The 18,848-nt window shown below is 41.7% G+C and overlaps 1 protein-coding gene across 1 annotated transcript in view; it reads right to left on the minus strand.

Annotated features, from left to right (window-relative positions):
- The window catches only part of RGS5 (regulator of G protein signaling 5), a 42,326-nt gene extending 40,499 nt beyond the window's left edge, over positions 1 to 1,827 (minus strand). The window contains exon 1 of the mRNA XM_045809687.2: positions 1,671 to 1,827. Coding sequence (XP_045665643.1) covers positions 1,671 to 1,714 — 44 coding nt within the window. The 5' untranslated portion in view covers positions 1,715 to 1,827. The remainder of the gene's footprint in view (positions 1 to 1,670) is intronic.
- Positions 1,828 to 18,848: the final 17,021 nt, after the last annotated feature.

An 18,848-nucleotide genomic window follows, 5' to 3' on the forward strand; every position in this document is an offset into this window, starting at 1 on the left:
ATGATCAATCACAACATGTTAATCCGGTTTTTATAAACCGAATTTTATTTCCAATGCAACTGAAAGGTGCAATGTAACTCTTCAGTAGAGCTTTCCAGTATAAACAGGTCAGTTTTGTAAGCGTCTATGTTGTCCTAATTTAGTCTGTATGAGTCTTCAAACATCTTTATCTAAGCATTGAGGCCCATCCACGTTCCTCTTGTAGTGTGGACAGAAGTGAGGAAGGGGGTCTTTGGGGATGAGGGAAAGGAGAGACGGAGAGGAGAGCAGGGATGGTGGGTTTAGATGCATTCATTCAAGCATCATGCTTCCCTCAGGATAGATAGTCTCAGATTTTTCCATAAATATGTGCTAACAGTTCCACAATCCCATTTCTCCAAAACACTCCTCTCAGACAGCATTGTAATCGGAAATAGGATTCTATTTGCAATGGAAACAGAACACAAGAAAAAATTAATAGGAAGCAAAAATTGCAAGAATCTACCACCTGCCAGTATATGAAAAGGTTCAGGCATTCTAGGCAAAAATGCTTGCTCCTTGGCCACCCTAAAGGACTCCACATGAACATTAGTTATCTTGTGGAGCATAAGATTTCACTGTTGCACTGAAAGATTCAAAAAGTGATTCAGTATCAAGGTTGATTGTGAATCAGGTGTAGAACAGTAATAGGAGTCAGACCTGAGCTTGGAAGAGACAGGAGAAATCCTAAATAGCCCGTTGAGCACAACCTTCTTAGGCAAACACTGCCAGTGCCTTTAGGGATGGAGTTGGGTTGCACAACGTTCACCTTTATTTCCTTTAAATAAGGAAAACTCAAACCAAATGTAATCAAATTCATTCTTAAGAAGTAAGAGGAGGCTAAACATCCCCACTGTTCTGCATCAGGTAGGATCGTTGGGCTCTTAGCCTCGATGCTTAAGATTCCCTCCAGAATATCGTCCAGCTTAAGGATAACCTGAGAACCTCAAAGGTGTTTTCCCATGTATCTAAAAAGAGAATAACAGCCAATAAATAACCTCCCTGTCCCAGTGGCTTTCTTCTCTCCAGCAAGCCAGCTACTTTTATCTAATGGGATCAAGATACAAAGAACAATAAGAAATCCCCTCTTACTCATGGCAAACCTGCCTCCCTCTCTCGGTCCACATGCATCAAGTAGTGAAGGCTAACATTTACACAGTTCCAGTGTGTGCCAGACAGGGCGCTGGGTGTTTAATATCCAGTCATTCATTCAGTCCTAATAACCAGCCCCTGAGACAGATGCTCTTGGCATCTCCGTTTCACAGAGAAGGAAACAAAAATACAGAGAGAGTAAATAAATTGTAAGTAGCAGAACCAGGATTCAAAGGCAGGTGGTCTGAGGTTGGAATCCATTCCCCTAACCTGGTACTTTTGACTCTGACCAAGCACCCATGGCCTAGGCATCTCCTCAGAGGAAATGAAGTTCCAGATACGAAACGGTGCATGAGATAGCCCTTGTGGGGTCTGTCTCCTAGGGCTCAGGTCCTACGAGCGTCAGTGCTGTTGGCAGAGAGGAGACCAGCCCCAGTCTACACTCACACGCCTGTCTCAGCACAAACAACAGGCGGCTCTCTATCGCCCCTGGATATCCTCCCCCTGAGCAAAGATTCTGCGTATCTCCATCTCTTAAGCCAAAATAACTTGGTTCTCACCTTTCCAGGCATGAATGGGGCAAAGCCGCAAGTCCTTTGCACATTTTGGCAAGTGGCTTAGCTCCTCAGTTTTGAGCCCAAATTCGGAACAGCAGAGAGAGACTTTGAAAACTTCACAATTGTCTGGGACTGCCTCTCCCTCCGAGGAATATATAGAGGCTCTTTGCCAGCCCTCTGCTGCTCCCTCGACCAATCCAGACCTTAGGGGAAATCACTGGCTGGGACCCAGCGGCGGCTGTGGGAGCTGGAGGCTGGGCTCCTGTCTCTGCAGCACTGGGCTTCTGGCTGCTCCAGGGAGGATGCTCATTCTGCCGGGGCAGGGCAGGGCCCTCCATCCTGCACGGGTCATTCATGTTTTAATGTGTAAACGTGAGCCAGCCACAGAGCAGAGTGCCTCGGGCTGCCCCAGATCTGTCAAAATCATAGCCCGTTAGGACGGCAAGAGCCCCGGAGATCAGTTAGCCCAACTCAGTGTCACAGTGGAGGAGGTGAGGCTTAGAAAAAGGCAAGGGCATGTGCACTGAGTATCTGTACAGCCGAGTGCCAGGCTGCCAGGCACTCGGCGGATGCTAGGAACTCAAAGGAAGTTACCGCCTGCTCTCAAGACCCCAAAACATCCTATAGTAAAGTGTAAGTGAGAGATGGAGGCAGGCTCAAGATGTGTGAGCTTTCAAGGGCCACCAGAGAAGATTTGGGGGAAGAAATAAGCCCTGAGCTTAGTGATATAAGAGACAAAACACCCTACAGCATTCTATCCTCTAGATATTGCCCCCAAGTTCCCCTAATTCTATAATCGGTCTTGTGATTATTCTCTACTTTGATAATGACATCAACTAATTCCTTGGACCCTGCCTCCGTCACCCATCCTTGGCCAGGCTTATCTTGCCTGGCTTTTCAACCCTTTCTTGTCTCCGATCACTCCAGGATTATTCCCACCAAAGGTGACCTTATTTGCCGTTCATCCCATCAGGACCCAAGGGGTTAATAAATTAATATGTAAATACAGATGCCTGAGAGGTTGGCATGAGTCCAAGCTAAAAATAAACAGCAACCACATCATCTGTAAGAAAAGCTCTAAATTTAGAATTAAAGATGATTTCATAAAGTTCCCCATTGTCTGAAATTATTTGTTTTAAATTGTTGATCAGGGCCCGTTACTGGCTTGTAAAGTCAATATACTGTATTATGATCTGATTTTTTAAATTAAATTAACAGATGATAATAGACACACATGCAAGTGCATTGCATGAAGAAAGTTAAATATTGTTTTCTGAAATTTTTGCTTTCATGGCTAATATGGGTGTGTGAACAAAGTCATTAGATAAACTGTATTTCTTTTTTTTTTTTTTAAAGATTTTATTTATTTATTCGACAGAGAGAGACAGCCAGCGAGAGAGGGAACACAAGCAGGGGGAGTGGGAGAGGAAGAAGCAGGCTCATAGCGGAAGAGCCTGACGTGGGACTCGATCCCGTAAGGCCGGGATCACGCCCTGAGCCGAAAGCACACGATTAATCGCTGTGCCACCCAGGCGCCCCGATAAACTGTATTTCTTACTATAATTTGTAATCAAAAAGGTTTGAAGACCGCAGCTCTCCACCATATATTTTATTCACGAGGAACCCCGTCCTAGTCACCTTTGCAACCCCAGCACTCAGCACAAAGTCAGCACGTCGACATTTACAAACAGTGCTTGAGCTCAATGCAACTGTCCAAGTTCTGCCGTTTGCTGGCTTCATAAACACCAGCCAAGGAGCCCATCTGAGTGATGGTCACTCGATGTTCAGAGATACGAACACTGTTGTTGGCCGCTGAGTCTCAGATTGGGAATATAAAACTAGTCGAGGAGACTCCGTGGGGCAAGAGCCTAAATTACATTTTGATATTTAAGGATCCTTGAGGAGAGAATAAAGTGGAAAAAAATTAATGTAGCACAATGGAGGGTGATGTCTTGGCCAGGGCTGAAGGTCAAAGCATCAAAGCAGGTTTCTTTCTTTCTTTTTTTTTTTTTTAAGATTTTATTTATTTATTTGACAGAGATAGAGACCGCCAGCCAGAGAGGGAACACAAGCAGGGGGAGTGGGAGAGGAAGAAGCAGGCTCACAGCGGAGGAGCCCGATGCGGGGCTCGATCCCAGAACGCCGGGATCAGGCCCTGAGCAGAAGGCAGATGCTTAACGACTGCGCCACCCAGGCGCCCCTCAAAGCAGGTTTCTGATCGATCCAGAAGAGTCTGTGTGACGCACGGGTGGACTATTCAAGAATCAAAACGATCTCAATCATACTAGAAGGTGGGCTGGAACCCAACATGCCAAAGATGCAAAAGGCAATAGAAATAAATATGAATCCGGCATCTATTTGTTTTTAGAACCTTCATAAGGATGGAAGAGCCTGAGAGCCTGTAAAAGAGCCTGCTCATTGTAGGAGGCAGGGCTCTGCAGAGAAACATCGGATATGCTGATATCTACACATATATAAAGAGAGATTTATTATAAAGAATTGGCATTTGTGATCGTGGAGGCTGAGCAGGCCTGCGATCTGTGGTCTGCAAGCTGGGGGCCCAGGAGAGCCAATGGCGTGTGGTCCTAGTCCAAAGGCCTGAGAAACAGAACCTCTGGTACGAATTCAAGTCTGAGTCCAAGGCTGAGGCCAGAGAAGAGCCATGACCCAGTGAAGATAGAGAGAATGAATTCTCCCTTCTCAGTCTTTTTGTCCTGGTCAGGCATTTAATGGAATGGATGAGATCCACCCACACTGGGGAGAGCAAGGGGTTGACTCGTCTACTGGTTCAAATGTTAATTTCATCCAAAACCACTCTCAGGCACACCCAGAATCATGTTTAGCCAAATACCCGGGCACAAAATTAACCATTACCCTCATGTAAAATAAATTTGAAGTTCTCGTTAAAATATATTGGACTATTTTTTTTGTCTCCTTGCCCTCCCGAACATCCCTCAAAACGATAGTAAATGTATGAAAAGTGTAGAAAGCTATAACAATATAGAGAAAGGGAAACAGGCCGTCAGATTTGGGGTGGTTTTAATCTCTTTATAAAAGGTGGAGAGGGGGTGGTTAGGAGTGGTCCCTAAAGAACCAGCGAATAGAATTCAGAGAACAACCCAAAGAGGTTTCCATGTGTTTGCCGCGGGGGAGCAGACTCCAAAGCGCTTGATACTACAGAAGGAGGAATTAGCTATGGAGCTCGTAGTAGTGGGGATAATTGAGGTTTTGTCCAATAGAAAGGTCTCCTGCCTACCCCACAGAATTGCTGTGATTCATTTCTAATTCATTTTCTTAACTAAATCATGCATCAGTCTATTTAACTATTGTTAACAACACATTTATTGAGATGCCTTTTATATAACCAATGATAGCACATTGTGGGGACAACCTCCCATCTGGGGACATCTGGTACCCTGTGGTCGATGGTGAACAGGCATCCACCCACTGTTTAATGTCTCTTAATGCTTCCCAGTTCCACCCTAAGACCCGCGAAGAGCACACGCAATAAATAAGGTGAGTGTTCACCGTACATGGTGCCTCATTTCTTTCTTTCTGATATTTTTTTAAAATTACGTACTAGTTCAATTTATAATTCTGCCACCCAGAAGTATACACCGTCAACAAGTTGTTACATCTGCTTCTACGTTTCTTTTACTTTAAACAAAGAGGCAGTAGAAGAACTAAAATCCTTTTTAGTGCCCACTCCTGTTTCCATTCTTCTCCCATCTTCAGCACGCATAATCCCTATTCAGATTTTGGTATATGTGGTTTTCTTCCAGGTCTTTAAAAAATTTCTTCACCTACACTGGATTCATAAATACTAGAAGGTAATTATTTATATGTGTTTTACTTATACATATAGTGATATAATCGCCATCTTACTTTTTTATTCAGAATTATGAGTTTTTTGCTTTTAGATTACACCCACACTTATAGAACATTTTCTATGTCCCAGGGATTTTAAAAACATGTTCCATGCATTTCCAGATTTATTTCTCGCAACGAAACCATAAGATAAGTGCTCTAATAAATGTCATTTTTGTAAAAAAAAAAAAAAGATTTATTTATTTATTTACTTACTTACTTACTTACTTACTTAGAGAGTGTGAGAAGGCGTTGGGGCAGAGGGAGAGGGAGAGAGAGAATCTCAAGCAGATTCTGCCAGGAGCCGGACGTGGGGCTTGATCTCATGACTCTGAGATCATGACCTGTGTTGAAACAAGAGCTGGACACTTAACCAATTGAGCCACCCAGGCGCCCCTAACGTCATTTTTTAAAGGAGGGAACACTGATCTTTTAAATGAAGGTGAAGTTGTTGAGGGTCAAAAAGCGTCAATACGACCACAGCGAGCGTGGAGTCCGCACTCTCTACCACCAGTGTAAGCCTTTTGATCGATGGAGAGAATTTATCACGTGCATCTCTAATTGCATTTCTCTGTAAACCTAGTATTGAATACTTAGGTCATTTCCAATTTTTTGCTTCTGGCCAAAGGAATTCAATTAACATCCCTGCGTATGTCTCCTGGAGGACCAGCTCGGTGTACAAAGTGGAATTCGTGGCTCTAAGGCCACAAAATTCTAAGGCGGTTAGACCAATGTGGACGCCCGACAGAAATGTATGGAAGTATCATTTCTCTCTCATTTTCCCCAATATACAACATTTGCCAGGCTTTAATTTTTTGCCATTGCCGGCAAAAACAAACAAAAAAAACCACACACACAAAAAAACACATGCTATTTTAATTTGTACCTTTCTAATGACCAGTGGATTTGAGCTTCTGTTATATTTGTATTGGGCCATAATGGTTGTTTTTCTCCTTCAGCTGTGTATTCTCATTTTTTTTTTTTAAAGATTTTTATTTATTTATTTGACAGGGATAGAGACAGCCAGTGAGAGAGGGAACACAGCAGGGGGAGTGGGAGAGGAAGAAGCAGGCTCCCAGCGGAGGAGCCTGATGTGGGGCTCGATCCCACAACGCCGGGATCACGCCCTGAGCCGAAGGCAGGCGCTTAACTGCTGTGCCACCCAGGCGCCCCTGTGTATTCTCATTTTTAAAACAATTTACTCTTTTGCTGGTTGGCTTTTCAATATTGATATGCAAGAATTCTTTCTATAAATAATGGAACTGAAAATGGGAGAAGGGAGAAGAAAGAGAAAAGTAGAATTAGGTTACTGGTTGTTGGATAGGCAATGGGTGGGTGTTAAAGGATGTCCCATAAAATCTGGGAAACCAGATAGGAATAGGTTAAATACGGAAATGGAATGCAAGCAGCAAGAACAGTATATGTGCAAAGGTAACCATTAGGACAAAAATCCAAACCCTCCTAAATACCCAAATTAAAGAAAAATGATAGATGAAAGAGCAGAAAAGACACATTTCAAAGAGAATAAAAACTAGAAAATATAAAACGCACATCACTATACAATATTATGACAGAGGCAAGACTGAGCATGTAAGTTGTATCCATAAATGTGAGTGGGTGTAAATCTCCAATTAAAAGAAAAGTTTCTGTTAGACTTACAAAGTAACACCCAACTATATTCTGTAGACAAGGAGCACACCTAAAATAAAGTTATTTAGAAAAATTAAAAACAAGGAGACCGATCAGGGCAAAAGGGACCTACGAAAATAAGAAAGTCATTGACGTAATTCTGATCTAACATAAGGAATTCAAGCCAAAAAGTGCCAAACATGACAAGGGAAAATACTTTTTAAGGCTTAAAGGCCACAATTCACAATGGAAATACTAAGATTCTGAAATTTTTTTTTTTTTTAAAGATTTTATTTATTCGACAGAGATAGAGACAGCCAGCGAGAGAGGGAACACAAGCAGGGGGAGTGGGAGAGGAAGAAGCAGGCTCATAGTGGAGGAGCCTGATGTGGGGCTCGATCCCACAACGCCGGGATCATGCCCTGAGCCGAAGGCAGACGCTTAACCGCTGTGCCACCCAGGCGCCCCTGAAATGTTTTATACCAAATAACACAGCAGCCACCTTTCTGTTTGATAGAAACACGCAAATCATTAGGGACTCTGAGCACAAGAAAGGGGGTAAAAAAACAAACACAAGTTTCTACTTCTGCTTACAGTCCACTTCTGCTCTGTAAAAATGTACTTAATAAAACCTGAAAAACTATATTGTTAAACGCCTACAAGGTCATGATCACTATACCTTTTTATTTTAAAAAAATCTGTTTATAATATCTGTCATTGTCTCTTTCAATGAATTTTCCTCTAAAATCTATATTGTTTGATATTAACATTTCTACCTCACCTTTGTTCTGGTTAGTACTTGCCTATGTTCACCGTTTCTGGGTCTTTATTGCTCTTTTGAAAATTAAATAGCATATCTCTATATATTTCAAATCTGATAATCTATGTCCTTTAATAATTGGTAAGTATAGTTTTTTTTTCTCCATTTGCTGTGATCAATAATATATTTGGATGTGTTTTTACAATCCTATTTTATTTATTTATTTATTTATGTATTTATGTATTTATTTATTTATTTAAAAAATTTTATTTATTTATTTGACAGAGATAGAGACAGCCAGCGAGAGAGGAAACACAAGCAGGGGGAGTGGGAGAGGAAGAAGCCGGCTCATAGCGGAGGAGCCTGATGTGGGGCTCGATCCCATAACGCCGGGATCACGCCCTGAGCTGAAGGCAGACGCTTAACCGCTGAGCCACCCAGGCGCCCCTACAATCCTATTTTAATCCTATGTTAACACTCTCCTTTTTTCTAACCTTCTGTTTGAGATAGATTTTCTTTCTTTCTTTCTATTATGCTTTGCTCATTTGGTAGTTATATGTTCTATTATTTAATGGCCACCTATAGATTTTTAATATAAATAATAAACGAATTTGAACAGTCTAAACCTTAGACTCTCTCTCCTCCCTCCAAATAAAAACCTTAGCTTGAGTATAATACCTCCTTCTCTCCTGTGATTATATTATTTTCTAGATAAAGAAAAAAAACATGAAATAGCAAGTTATTGGGGTTTTTTTCCCCTAATTCCTTATAGTTACTGGAAGTTTCTCCTCATGTTACTCTGATTTTTTTTTTTTTTTTTTTGTCTCTGTTGCTTTTGGCTGTTTGTCTCCCACTCTTTGTCAGCTCATTTTCCCTCTTGTTGTAGTAGTTTTTTCAGCAAGGATCTGTGGGAGCATACTTTACAAATTTTTGTATTTCTTTTAAAAAGTAGTGGGCTGGTTGTAGAATGTAGATCTTTTGGGGAATTGCTTCCTGTGGGAGCTTTTAACCGAGTGTCCTGGGTTTCAGAGGCTGCAGGATGGACAGGTTTCCGCGTTGTCTGCCCAGCTACGCCGGGTGCACTGGTTTTAAACCAGGTCCTATCTTGTATTGGTGGAACATGGCGGATGGGACGAGGAATGAATAATTTAAATCTGGACCGTGCATATGGAAGACACACACTGGGGTTCCTGGCCTGAGCTGGGAGGAAGCAGGCTTTATTGCAGCCAGTCGATCGAGAGACTATCTTGAAGATTACCATTTCTGGAGAAGTTGTGTGTGCGCAGCTCCGTTTTAAGAAATTTGCTCATGAATGGGAGTTGAGGAAGTCAGAGCGAGGAGCAAAGCCTATTCTTTCAAGAGGTTTGGGGGTGATTGGAAGGAGAGAAATGATATGAAACTTGAGCTGCACTAAGGGTAAGAATTATCTTCAAGAGGACGAATGAAATATGAGCCTGTGTACAGGGTGAATAGGGTGTGAGGTTTGGAAAGGAGGTAGATCTATCTGAGATGGAGTGGAAGGAAGATGAAAGGATGATCGTTCTAGGAAAATGTATGGTGAAGGGAACAGAAGATGAGCAAGTGTCCTTGGTAGTCCCCATCTTCTTAATTAAGGAGGAAGTGAAGGTATAGATACTTCGGAAAGATTCTCATTCACTCTTTCCATTTGGTCCATGGAAGAATTGCAACTGGAAACCTCATGTTTTGTTAAATTATTAAATATTTTGATGGATGGAATTCTCTGTTAGGGATGGCCTCACTGTATCTGATCACCACTCAGCTGCAGAACAAGATGATTCCCATGGAAACTCCAGGGAGTCTCTCACTCCATTTGTTAAATTGGAAGGAAGATGAAATTGGGTCCAGACTCCATGCTTTTTTTTGCCTCTAGAAGATGTTGACAGCAAGGAGTCCTACTCTATCTCTTAAGGGCACAGAGAGCCAACATAAGCCTGTGAGAGCTGCTTTTCTGGTATAATTATCCTAATGTAGTATTTATCCTCAAGGTCAGTAGTGGCTGTTAAAACGGCTGTCCTTTCCCTGGAGAACAGCATCCTCCCCTGACAAATAATTTCTGTTGGAAGAACATTCTGTAAGTCCACGTTCTCACTACAAATATTATCCAACTTAGCACTGGAGGACATTTTAAAAACAAAGGGCTTTCTTGAACTTTCTGAGTCAAAATGTCTTGGACTTCATTCCCTTTCCATGAAATAAGCAGGAGCTTTTAGAAGAAGGATACGTCTTCTAATCTTTCGTTTCCATCTTCCCTGCAAGTGTTTTTTTGTTTTGTTTTGTTTTATTTTAGCTTTGGTTCCAACATCTGAAAAAGGGATTGATAGATGACCTCCAGGTTCTCTTCCATTCCTAACATGCGGGGGCTCTGAATCTGGGAGTTTGCAGACATTTGTGCCTTAGGTCCACAGCAGGGGGTCAGCACCTTGAGGCTAAATAGGGACCATGTGTTGTCTTTGGCTCCCCCAGAGCATGTAGGATAGACTTGCTTGTATTAGTAAATATCTGTGACTGAAAATATAAAAATGAGTTAATTAAATAGATGGCAATACCTCCAGATATAATAGCATTGCTTGGGGCTAACACCTTCGTGAGGATTAGAAAGGAGAGACCATTCCAGGTGGCAGAAACATCTAACTACATGGCTGCATTAGGGCGGCTCTGGCTGAGTTTCACCGCCAGCCTCCTTTGGTCATGTGCTCTTGTGCAGAGTGCAACCCCAACAACTGTACTGGGAGGGCTTGTGCTGCCGTATGTCACCTGACCTCCTGCGAAGCCTGAGTGACGGGTCCTCATAGCTCCCCCAAAGTCTGCGTGTAACCCGAGGGGGCGGCTGTCCTGGGACAGCTAAGCACCCGGAACCTAAGCACCTGGAACACAGCCACAAAACCCACACCTCCTCATCTTAGATCCTATTGGGGATCAACTTCATGTGTTTCACATCCTTCTTGACCTCAGGCACCTCCAGAAGTAACTATTAACCAACTGTTAACCAACTGCTCACCAACTATTAACCTGCCACGACTCGGACCCTTTCTCTCTCACGTTCATATTGCTGGCCTTTCTGCACACTTTTTAAATTAGCTTACTTTTTTATCTTTAGCTTCCTCTCTTATCATCCCCACCACTTCCGGGACTTAACTGAAATTGAACTGCTCCTCAGATTAGAGGATTTTTTTTTTTTTTTTTTTTTTTTGGCTATTTTTGTTCTGTTTTGTTCCTTCACATCCTGTGGATCTCAGGATTAGGAGGTAATTTTGTTTCCCCCCTTGCGATACATCAGCACTTCACAGACCTCCTGGCCCTCGCAAGATCCGCTTATCCCCTGAGATTGGGACCCCCTGAATAGGACACGCGGCAGACCCGTGAGCAGACCCGTGAGCTCGTTTGCAGTGGCAAGATGCACAGCGTTTTTAAAAAATTAAAATTAAAATTCCTTTGCAGTTAAGATTAGCCAAGTCACAGGATTTTATCTAATGGGGTGAAGCAGAAATCACTGGGTAGAATGTGCAGGAACTCACTGGAAAAGGAAGCCCACCGAGCCCTCTGGCTCTCTGCTTTAGCCTCCTTCCCCTTCTTCCCGACTGTAACAGCTTGCTGCTGCGTGTGACACTAAGTTGGTAGGACATCTCGGCAACCGCGAGGCAGCCAGCCTGAGGGCAAAGCCACAAGCTAAAGATGGTTTATCAGGGAGAAAGAAGAAGCCTCTCAGTATTAGCCTCGAGAGCCTACATCTAGGCTTCTTGTGATGCAAGAAAAATAGAATTCATTTACTTAACTCACGTTTTTTTTTTAAACATTTTATTTATTTATTTGACAGAGAGAGAGACAGCCAGCAAGAGAGGGAACACAAGCAGGGGGAGTGGGAGAGGAAGAAGCAGGCTCATAGCGGAGGAGCCTGATGTGGGGCTCGATCCCATAACGCCAGGATCACGCCCTGAGCCGAAGGCAGACGCTCCACAGCTGTGCCACCCAGGCGCCCTACTTAACCCGCGTTTGAAGCTAAATAAGACAATTAACTCCTCTCTCCTGGTTTCTCCTCCTTATTCTCCAAGGACTGTGACTGTGGGGTCACGTCCTTCTTGTAGCCCATTGTACCTTGATTCTTGCCATCCTTCACTGTGATATCGGTATCTGGGTGGGGGCCAATCAATATTTACACATAAAGATTTTTTTTCAACTCATTTCTAATTAGCTTTGTCTCACTCCACCAAGGACTCATGCAGGATTTTGTCGTAACCAGAAATTACTCCTCCCAAATCTCAAATCCAAACCTTCCATTTTCTGACACCACCTCCTGTTCTACAAGATTAATTAATGGGGCAACCCCATTAAAACAATCTTTTGACCTCTTCTGATCACGCATCATCGCTAGCCCTGAAATCCATCCTCTACTTCCCTCCCTGCCCAGGTAAAACCTCATGAAACTAACGTATGACCACTTTTGGCAAACACTGTCCATACCTTTGACACCTGCTCCCTCCAATTTATTCATATGGAAAAACCCAAGTCTGGTTTCAAGAAGCAATCAAACATTCTTGAGAATTATACAAGTTTTCACATGGGAGACGGGTTTCATGTTCATTTTGTGATCTGCAACTTCCAATGGTCTTCAGCTCTCCCCAGCAAGCCTAGGTTGTTCTGGTAAGTTCACTTCCCACTTGCCAAAATAAGTGTAGACTTGGCCGACACCACCTCCTCAAAGCCTTGTATCATATTTTATTGGAGAAAAAAGTAGAACTTGAAACCTTCAGAAATGAACTCCTTCCTATTTTCATCACCAATACTTACGACCTCCCTTGAAGCTACCAGGGGCCTTGCTCCCTTGGATGATTCCCCCCTTGTCTTCTCCATCATCTGTCTCTTCCTTTCTATGGCTCACTCTCCATTATCATTCTTACCCGCTCTAGCCTTGCTCTTCTTCAGAAACCTACCCTTGATCTCAACTCCCGGCCCAGAGCCACCTCTATGTCTCCTCCCCTTGTGATCAAAATTCTTTAAAGAATTTTTTCCACATTCAATCTCCATACCTTCACCTCCTATTTTCTATTCACATTGTATTCCTATAAATATTTTTATTGCTGCTGTTTGCTTTTTGAAATTGGGCTTTGACAAATGTTTTAGTGTGATGGATAACATAGCAAACACTCATCTACTCATGACCTAGAATCAAAAATTGCTAGCATTTTATCTAATGTTTTCAGATTCTTTAATGTTTTGTTGTTTTAAACAAACAAATCCTCACAGGTAAAGTTGAAATCCCCTTTGTTTTCTTCCTTAGACACATTTCCTTCCATTACCGAGAAAATCATGATGATAGGTTTAGTTTGTATCCAAATCATTTTTTTATATTTTGCTGCATATAAATATACATTTTCTCATTTTTATGTCATATACTTCACCATATATAAGTACATATCTATATCTATACATATATATCCATACATAATCTAAATCTGGTTTTGTATATTTATTTTAAAACATACATAAGATGGAATCATTCTGAAACTTTCTTTTTTCCTCGACTTTAGACTTTTGAGATCTCTCATGATGTTTCGTATTTATCTATGGCATTCATTGTAAATTCTGTGCTGTATCCCATTATGTGTATTGAAAATCATTTACTTAACACGCGGCATTGTAGGGGCTCTGGAATCAGGTTGCTTGGGTTTAATCCAAGCACCTGTCACTTACTAGCTTGTGACTTTAGGCAAGTTATTTAAGCACCTGTCACTTACTAGCTTGTGACTTTAGGCAAGTTATTTAAACTCTCTGACTTCATCTATGAGATGTAGTTAATAAATGTAGCTAGTTTTTGGATTAAGTGAGGATTAAACAAATTGACCTTGTGAAGTACCTCGGAGCTTCCTGGCCTATAGAAAGCACACAATACTAGTGTGTCAGTAGGAAAGCAGATGGCACATTCAAATTAGGATAATTGGAAGAGGGTTTATTTATAAAAGGACTAACTACAAGAGTGTAGGCAGAGTATACGTAAACCATATGGAATAGGACAGTTACCCGTGCAGCAGGGGATAGAGGAAGCTGTTACCAGGTCTAGGCTAGAACAAAAATAGATGTGTCATTAGGAAACAAATAAATCATTGCAAATACAATTGACCCTTGAACTATGTCGGGTTTGGGATGCTGACACCCCATGCAGTTGAAAACTCATGTATAACTTTTGATTCCCCCCAAACCTAAGTACTAATAGCCTACTGCAGACTGAAGGCCTCACCGATAACCTAACTAGTCGGTTAACACATATTTGTATGTTATATATATTATACACTGTATTCTTACAACAAAGTGAACTAGAGAAAAGAAAATGTTATTAAGAAAATCATAAGGGGGGGCACCTGGGTGGCTCAGTTGGTTAAGCAGCTGACTCTTGACTTCAGCTCAGGTCTGGATCTCAGGGTCATGAGATCGAACTCCGTGTTGGGTTCCATGCTGGGCATGGAGCCTGGTTAAGATTCTCTCTTTTCCTCTCCCTCAGCGCCTTCTCACTTCCCCCCACACATGCTCTTTCTCTCTCTCAAAAAAAAAAAAAAAAAAAAAGGAAAAGAAAAAGAAAGAAAGAAAATCAAAAGCAAGAGAAAATACACTTACAGCATCATACTGTATTTGTCGAAACAAATCTGTCTGTATGCGGAGCTGCCCAGTTCAAACCTGAGTTGTCCAGGGTTAGCTGTCCTTCAAAGTGCATGCTCAAAAATGCATCTCAACTCCTATATTCGTTTGAACTGTAAACTCTTCCTAGACAAATTTTTAAAAAGAAACAATTGATGGATTATAACATTTTTTTTAAAAAAATATTTTATTTATTTATTTGACAGAGAGACAGCCAGCGAGAGAGGGAACACAGGCAGGGGGAGTGGGAGAGGAAGAAGCAGGCTCATAGCGGAGGAGTCCGATGTGGGGCTCGATCCCAGGACTCTGGGATCACGCCCTGAGCCGAAGGCAGACGCCCAACCGCTGTGCCATCCAGGCGCCCCTGATGGATTATAACATTTGCATCATCTGACCAAAAGAAGTGTAAATAACCTTCAAAAAGGCATTAAACTAGGGTCCCTTCTCTCTGTATGTAGGCCCAGTTCTTCCTCCCTTTAGCTTATCCTTCAGTGGAGGAGAAAATTTTAATCTGACTGGCTAGGCTCTGAGGCTTGGATCAGTATAAGAGCCAGGGGTCAGGGGACCTCGTGTGTCCTGTCTTTCCGTGGTCAGCTGACTCAAGCAAGACATGGTTTTTAGTCTGTCGATCTTCATCTCTCTTCTCTCCCTGACCTCAGGCCTGTGCACAAGGTGCATGGAATCAGGGCCCCTTGTAGGACTGAGGCTCCTCTCACTTCTTTTCTCTTCTTTTTCTTCTCTTCTTTCTGGTCTTTCTCCCTCCTCTTCTCCTCTTGTTCCCTCTCATATCCCCCCTTCCTGGTGGGATTCAGGACACATTACCCCAAAACATAGCAGGTGGGCCTACTGAATACCTTATGCTGAAGGATTGGAGAAAATAGCAGAGGCAGGAAGGTCTCTCTGACCTTCCCCTTGCCCGTTCCCTGAAGCAGGTTATAAGATCCTCACATGATGGGGGCGCCTGGGTGGCACAGCGGTTGGGCGTCTGCCTTCAGCTCAGGGCGTGATCCTGGCGTTGTAGGATCGAGCCCCACATCAGGCTCCTCTGCTCTGAGCCTGCTTCTTCCTCTCCCACTCCCCCTGCTTGTGTTCCCTCTCTCGCTGGCTGTCTCTATCTCTGTCAAATAAATAAATAAAAAATCTTAAAAAAAAAAAAAAAAAAAGATCCTCACATGAAAGATGCCCTCCCTAAACCTGGAGTAAAGGAGTACTCTTTTCTTCAAGATGGAGGAACCCAAAAAGAATTGGAAGAGACAGGTTTTGCCAGGTTTTCCCATTTACCACACTTTGCTCATTGTTTGATCACATCTGTCCATGGTTTTCCATTATTCAGCAAACCCGGCATCAAAACACTCAGGCCTTGCTGTTTACTTAGGCCTTCATTTCTTTGAGAAGGCTCCCATCTCACATAAAATGTGTATGAAATAAACATGCATGCTTTTCTCCTGTTAATCTGTTTTTGTCAGTTAAATTCTCAGACCCAGCCAGGGGTCCTAAGAAGATGGAGGAAAATTTTTTTCTCCCCTACAGTCTTCCCTCTTACCCTCCTCTTCCTCTCTCCTTCTCCATATGACCTCATGATAGAGGACCCCTCAGGACTCCCTACTGGCTGCTTCTCTTCTGTTCTTTCCTCTCTGCTATGTATCTATGTGGATAAACATTTCAAAACTCTAATTCTTTCTCCTTAACTTACTTCCTCTATCTATACAGCCAGCAAAAGAATGGTGAGACCTCAATGTTAAAAAAATTCTTCACTAGGCCTTTAACAAAGTTTTCATTGAGGAACCAAGAGCTTGCAAAGTTATTAACAGCAACAAATACTCTTGGTTTCCTTTCTGCTAGTCATGCTGAAAAACCCGGACAGAGTAGGAACATTTGTCTGAGTCCTTTTGGGGCAATCCTGGGTCTTCTGACCATAATAGCTCTAAATTCCCATTTTAATACCGCACGATCCCCTTTCTTTCTTTCTTTCTTTCTTTCTTTCTTTCTTTCTTTCTTTCTCTTTTTTTTAAAGATTTTATTTATTTATTTGACAGAGAGAGAGAGCACACAAGCGGGGAGAGCAGGAGAGGGAGAAGCAAGCTCCCTTCTGAGCAGGGACCCCGATGTGGGGCTCGATCCCAGGACCCAGGGATCATGACCTGAGATGAAGACAGATGCTTTAACCAACTGAGCCACCCAGGCGCCCCATTCCCACACAATTTTCAACATGAATCAATACCAATCATTTATACCCTAATATGGGTACAAGTTTCCTCTTGCATGATATTTATATATTAAACCTAATTATTTTGTGAAAAATTTATTTTCCTGCTAAAAAAAATCACACATTAGGGAACATACAATGAAATTTCTGGTGATGATGTCATGAGATATAATAAGAAAGTGAGGTAGGGCCACGCATTTCATCATTGATGGGGTGTCAGGCGAGTTCTTCACTGTCACCACCTGGAGTAACCAGGAGGGAAACTATTTCTCTAAATGAAAATCACTGGAATTTACCCTGATCCCACCTGCAGCTCTTCAGCAATAATACTGTCTCCCACCCAATCCATTGGGTTCAGTGCATACAACTGTTTAGAGGAAACAACTTAGTTTTACTGTAGGAACATTACAAAGTCCAAACTATATGTGAGTGAGATAAACACAAACATAGTTTGCCTGGTTTAGTTCTCTTAAGTCATCCAGGAACATTGTATGCTTACAAGGATGTCCCTGAAATCATGCCAGGTGAATCTCTACCCAGAAGACAGATAATTCAGGCCATAAAGAAAGCTTCATTCTCAGAAAGGCAGGAAGGTTGAATCTGATGTAGTGCAGTTTCTGAAATTACTATGTTTGTCACCACAGGCCAGATATCACAGTGGTTAAGGAGTGCAGACTCTCCTGCCAGCCCCAAGACTATAAAATTAGGATAATAATAGTTCCCACTTCACAGGGTTCTTATGAGGCTTAAATGCAGGAATGCATGTTAAGTACAACATAATACAAAGGATTGTAAGAGAATACTGTAAAAAATTATATGCCCACACACTGAACAACCTAGAAGAAATGGATAAATTCCTAGAAACATACAATCTTAATGGAACCAGGAAGAAATAGAAAACCTGAATAGTCCAATTAAAAGTAATGAAATTGAATTTCTAATTTAAAAAAACGACTGCAAAATAAAAGTTCAGAATCAGATGGATTTACAAGTGATTTCTATCAGACATTTAAAGAAGAGTTAATACCTATTTTGCTCAAACTATTCCCAAAAATAGAAGAGGAGGGAAAACATCCACATTCATCCTATGAGGCCACCATTACCCTGATACTAAAGCCAGACAAAGACCTCACAAAAACAAAACAAAACAAAACGACATCTACAGGTCAATATCCCTGATGAACATAGATGCAAAAATCCTTAACAAAATACTAGCAAACTGCATACAACAATACATTAAAAAGATCATTCACCATGAACAGGTGGGATATATTCCTGGGATGCAAAGATGGTTCAGTATTTGCAAATCAAGAAGCATGACACACCACATATACACAATGAAGGGTAAAAATCATAATCATCTCAATAGAAGCAGAAAAAAGCATTTCACAAGATTCAACATCTATTCATGATAAAAACTCTCAACAAAATGGGGTTAGAGGGCACATACCTCAACATACTAAAGGCCATATATGAAAAAGCCACAGCTAACATCATCCTCAATGGTGAAAAACTGAGAGCTTTCCCTCTCACGTCAAGAATGAGAAAAGGATGTTCACTCTTGCCACTCTTATCCAGTATAGTACTGGAAGTCCTAACCACAGCAATCAGACAAGAAAAAGAAATAATTGGCATTTATATTGGTAAAGAAGTTAAACTGTCTCTATTTACAGATGACATACTATACATAGAAAATTGTAAAGATTCCACCAAAAATTTACAAGAAGTGATAAATGAATTCAGTAAAATGGCAGGATACAAAATAAATACCCAGCAATCAGTAGCATTTCTATACACTAACAATGAAGTCACAGAAAGAGAAATTAAAATAACAACACCATTTATAATTGCACTGAAAAGAATAAAATACTCAGGAATAAACTTAACCAAGGAGGTAAAATACCTTACTCTGAAAACTATAAAACACTGATGAAAGAAACCGAAGACAAACAAATGGGAAGATATTTCATGCTCTTGGATTGGAAGAATTAATATTGTCAAAGCGTTCATATTATCCGAAGCAATCTATAGATTCAATACAATCCCTACCAAAATAGCAACAACATTTTTC

This window comes from Ursus americanus, chromosome 2 (assembly GCF_024610735.1).
Source record: "Ursus americanus isolate L20-20 chromosome 2, mUrsAme1.1.p, whole genome shotgun sequence".
NCBI lineage: Eukaryota > Metazoa > Chordata > Mammalia > Carnivora > Ursidae > Ursus > Ursus americanus.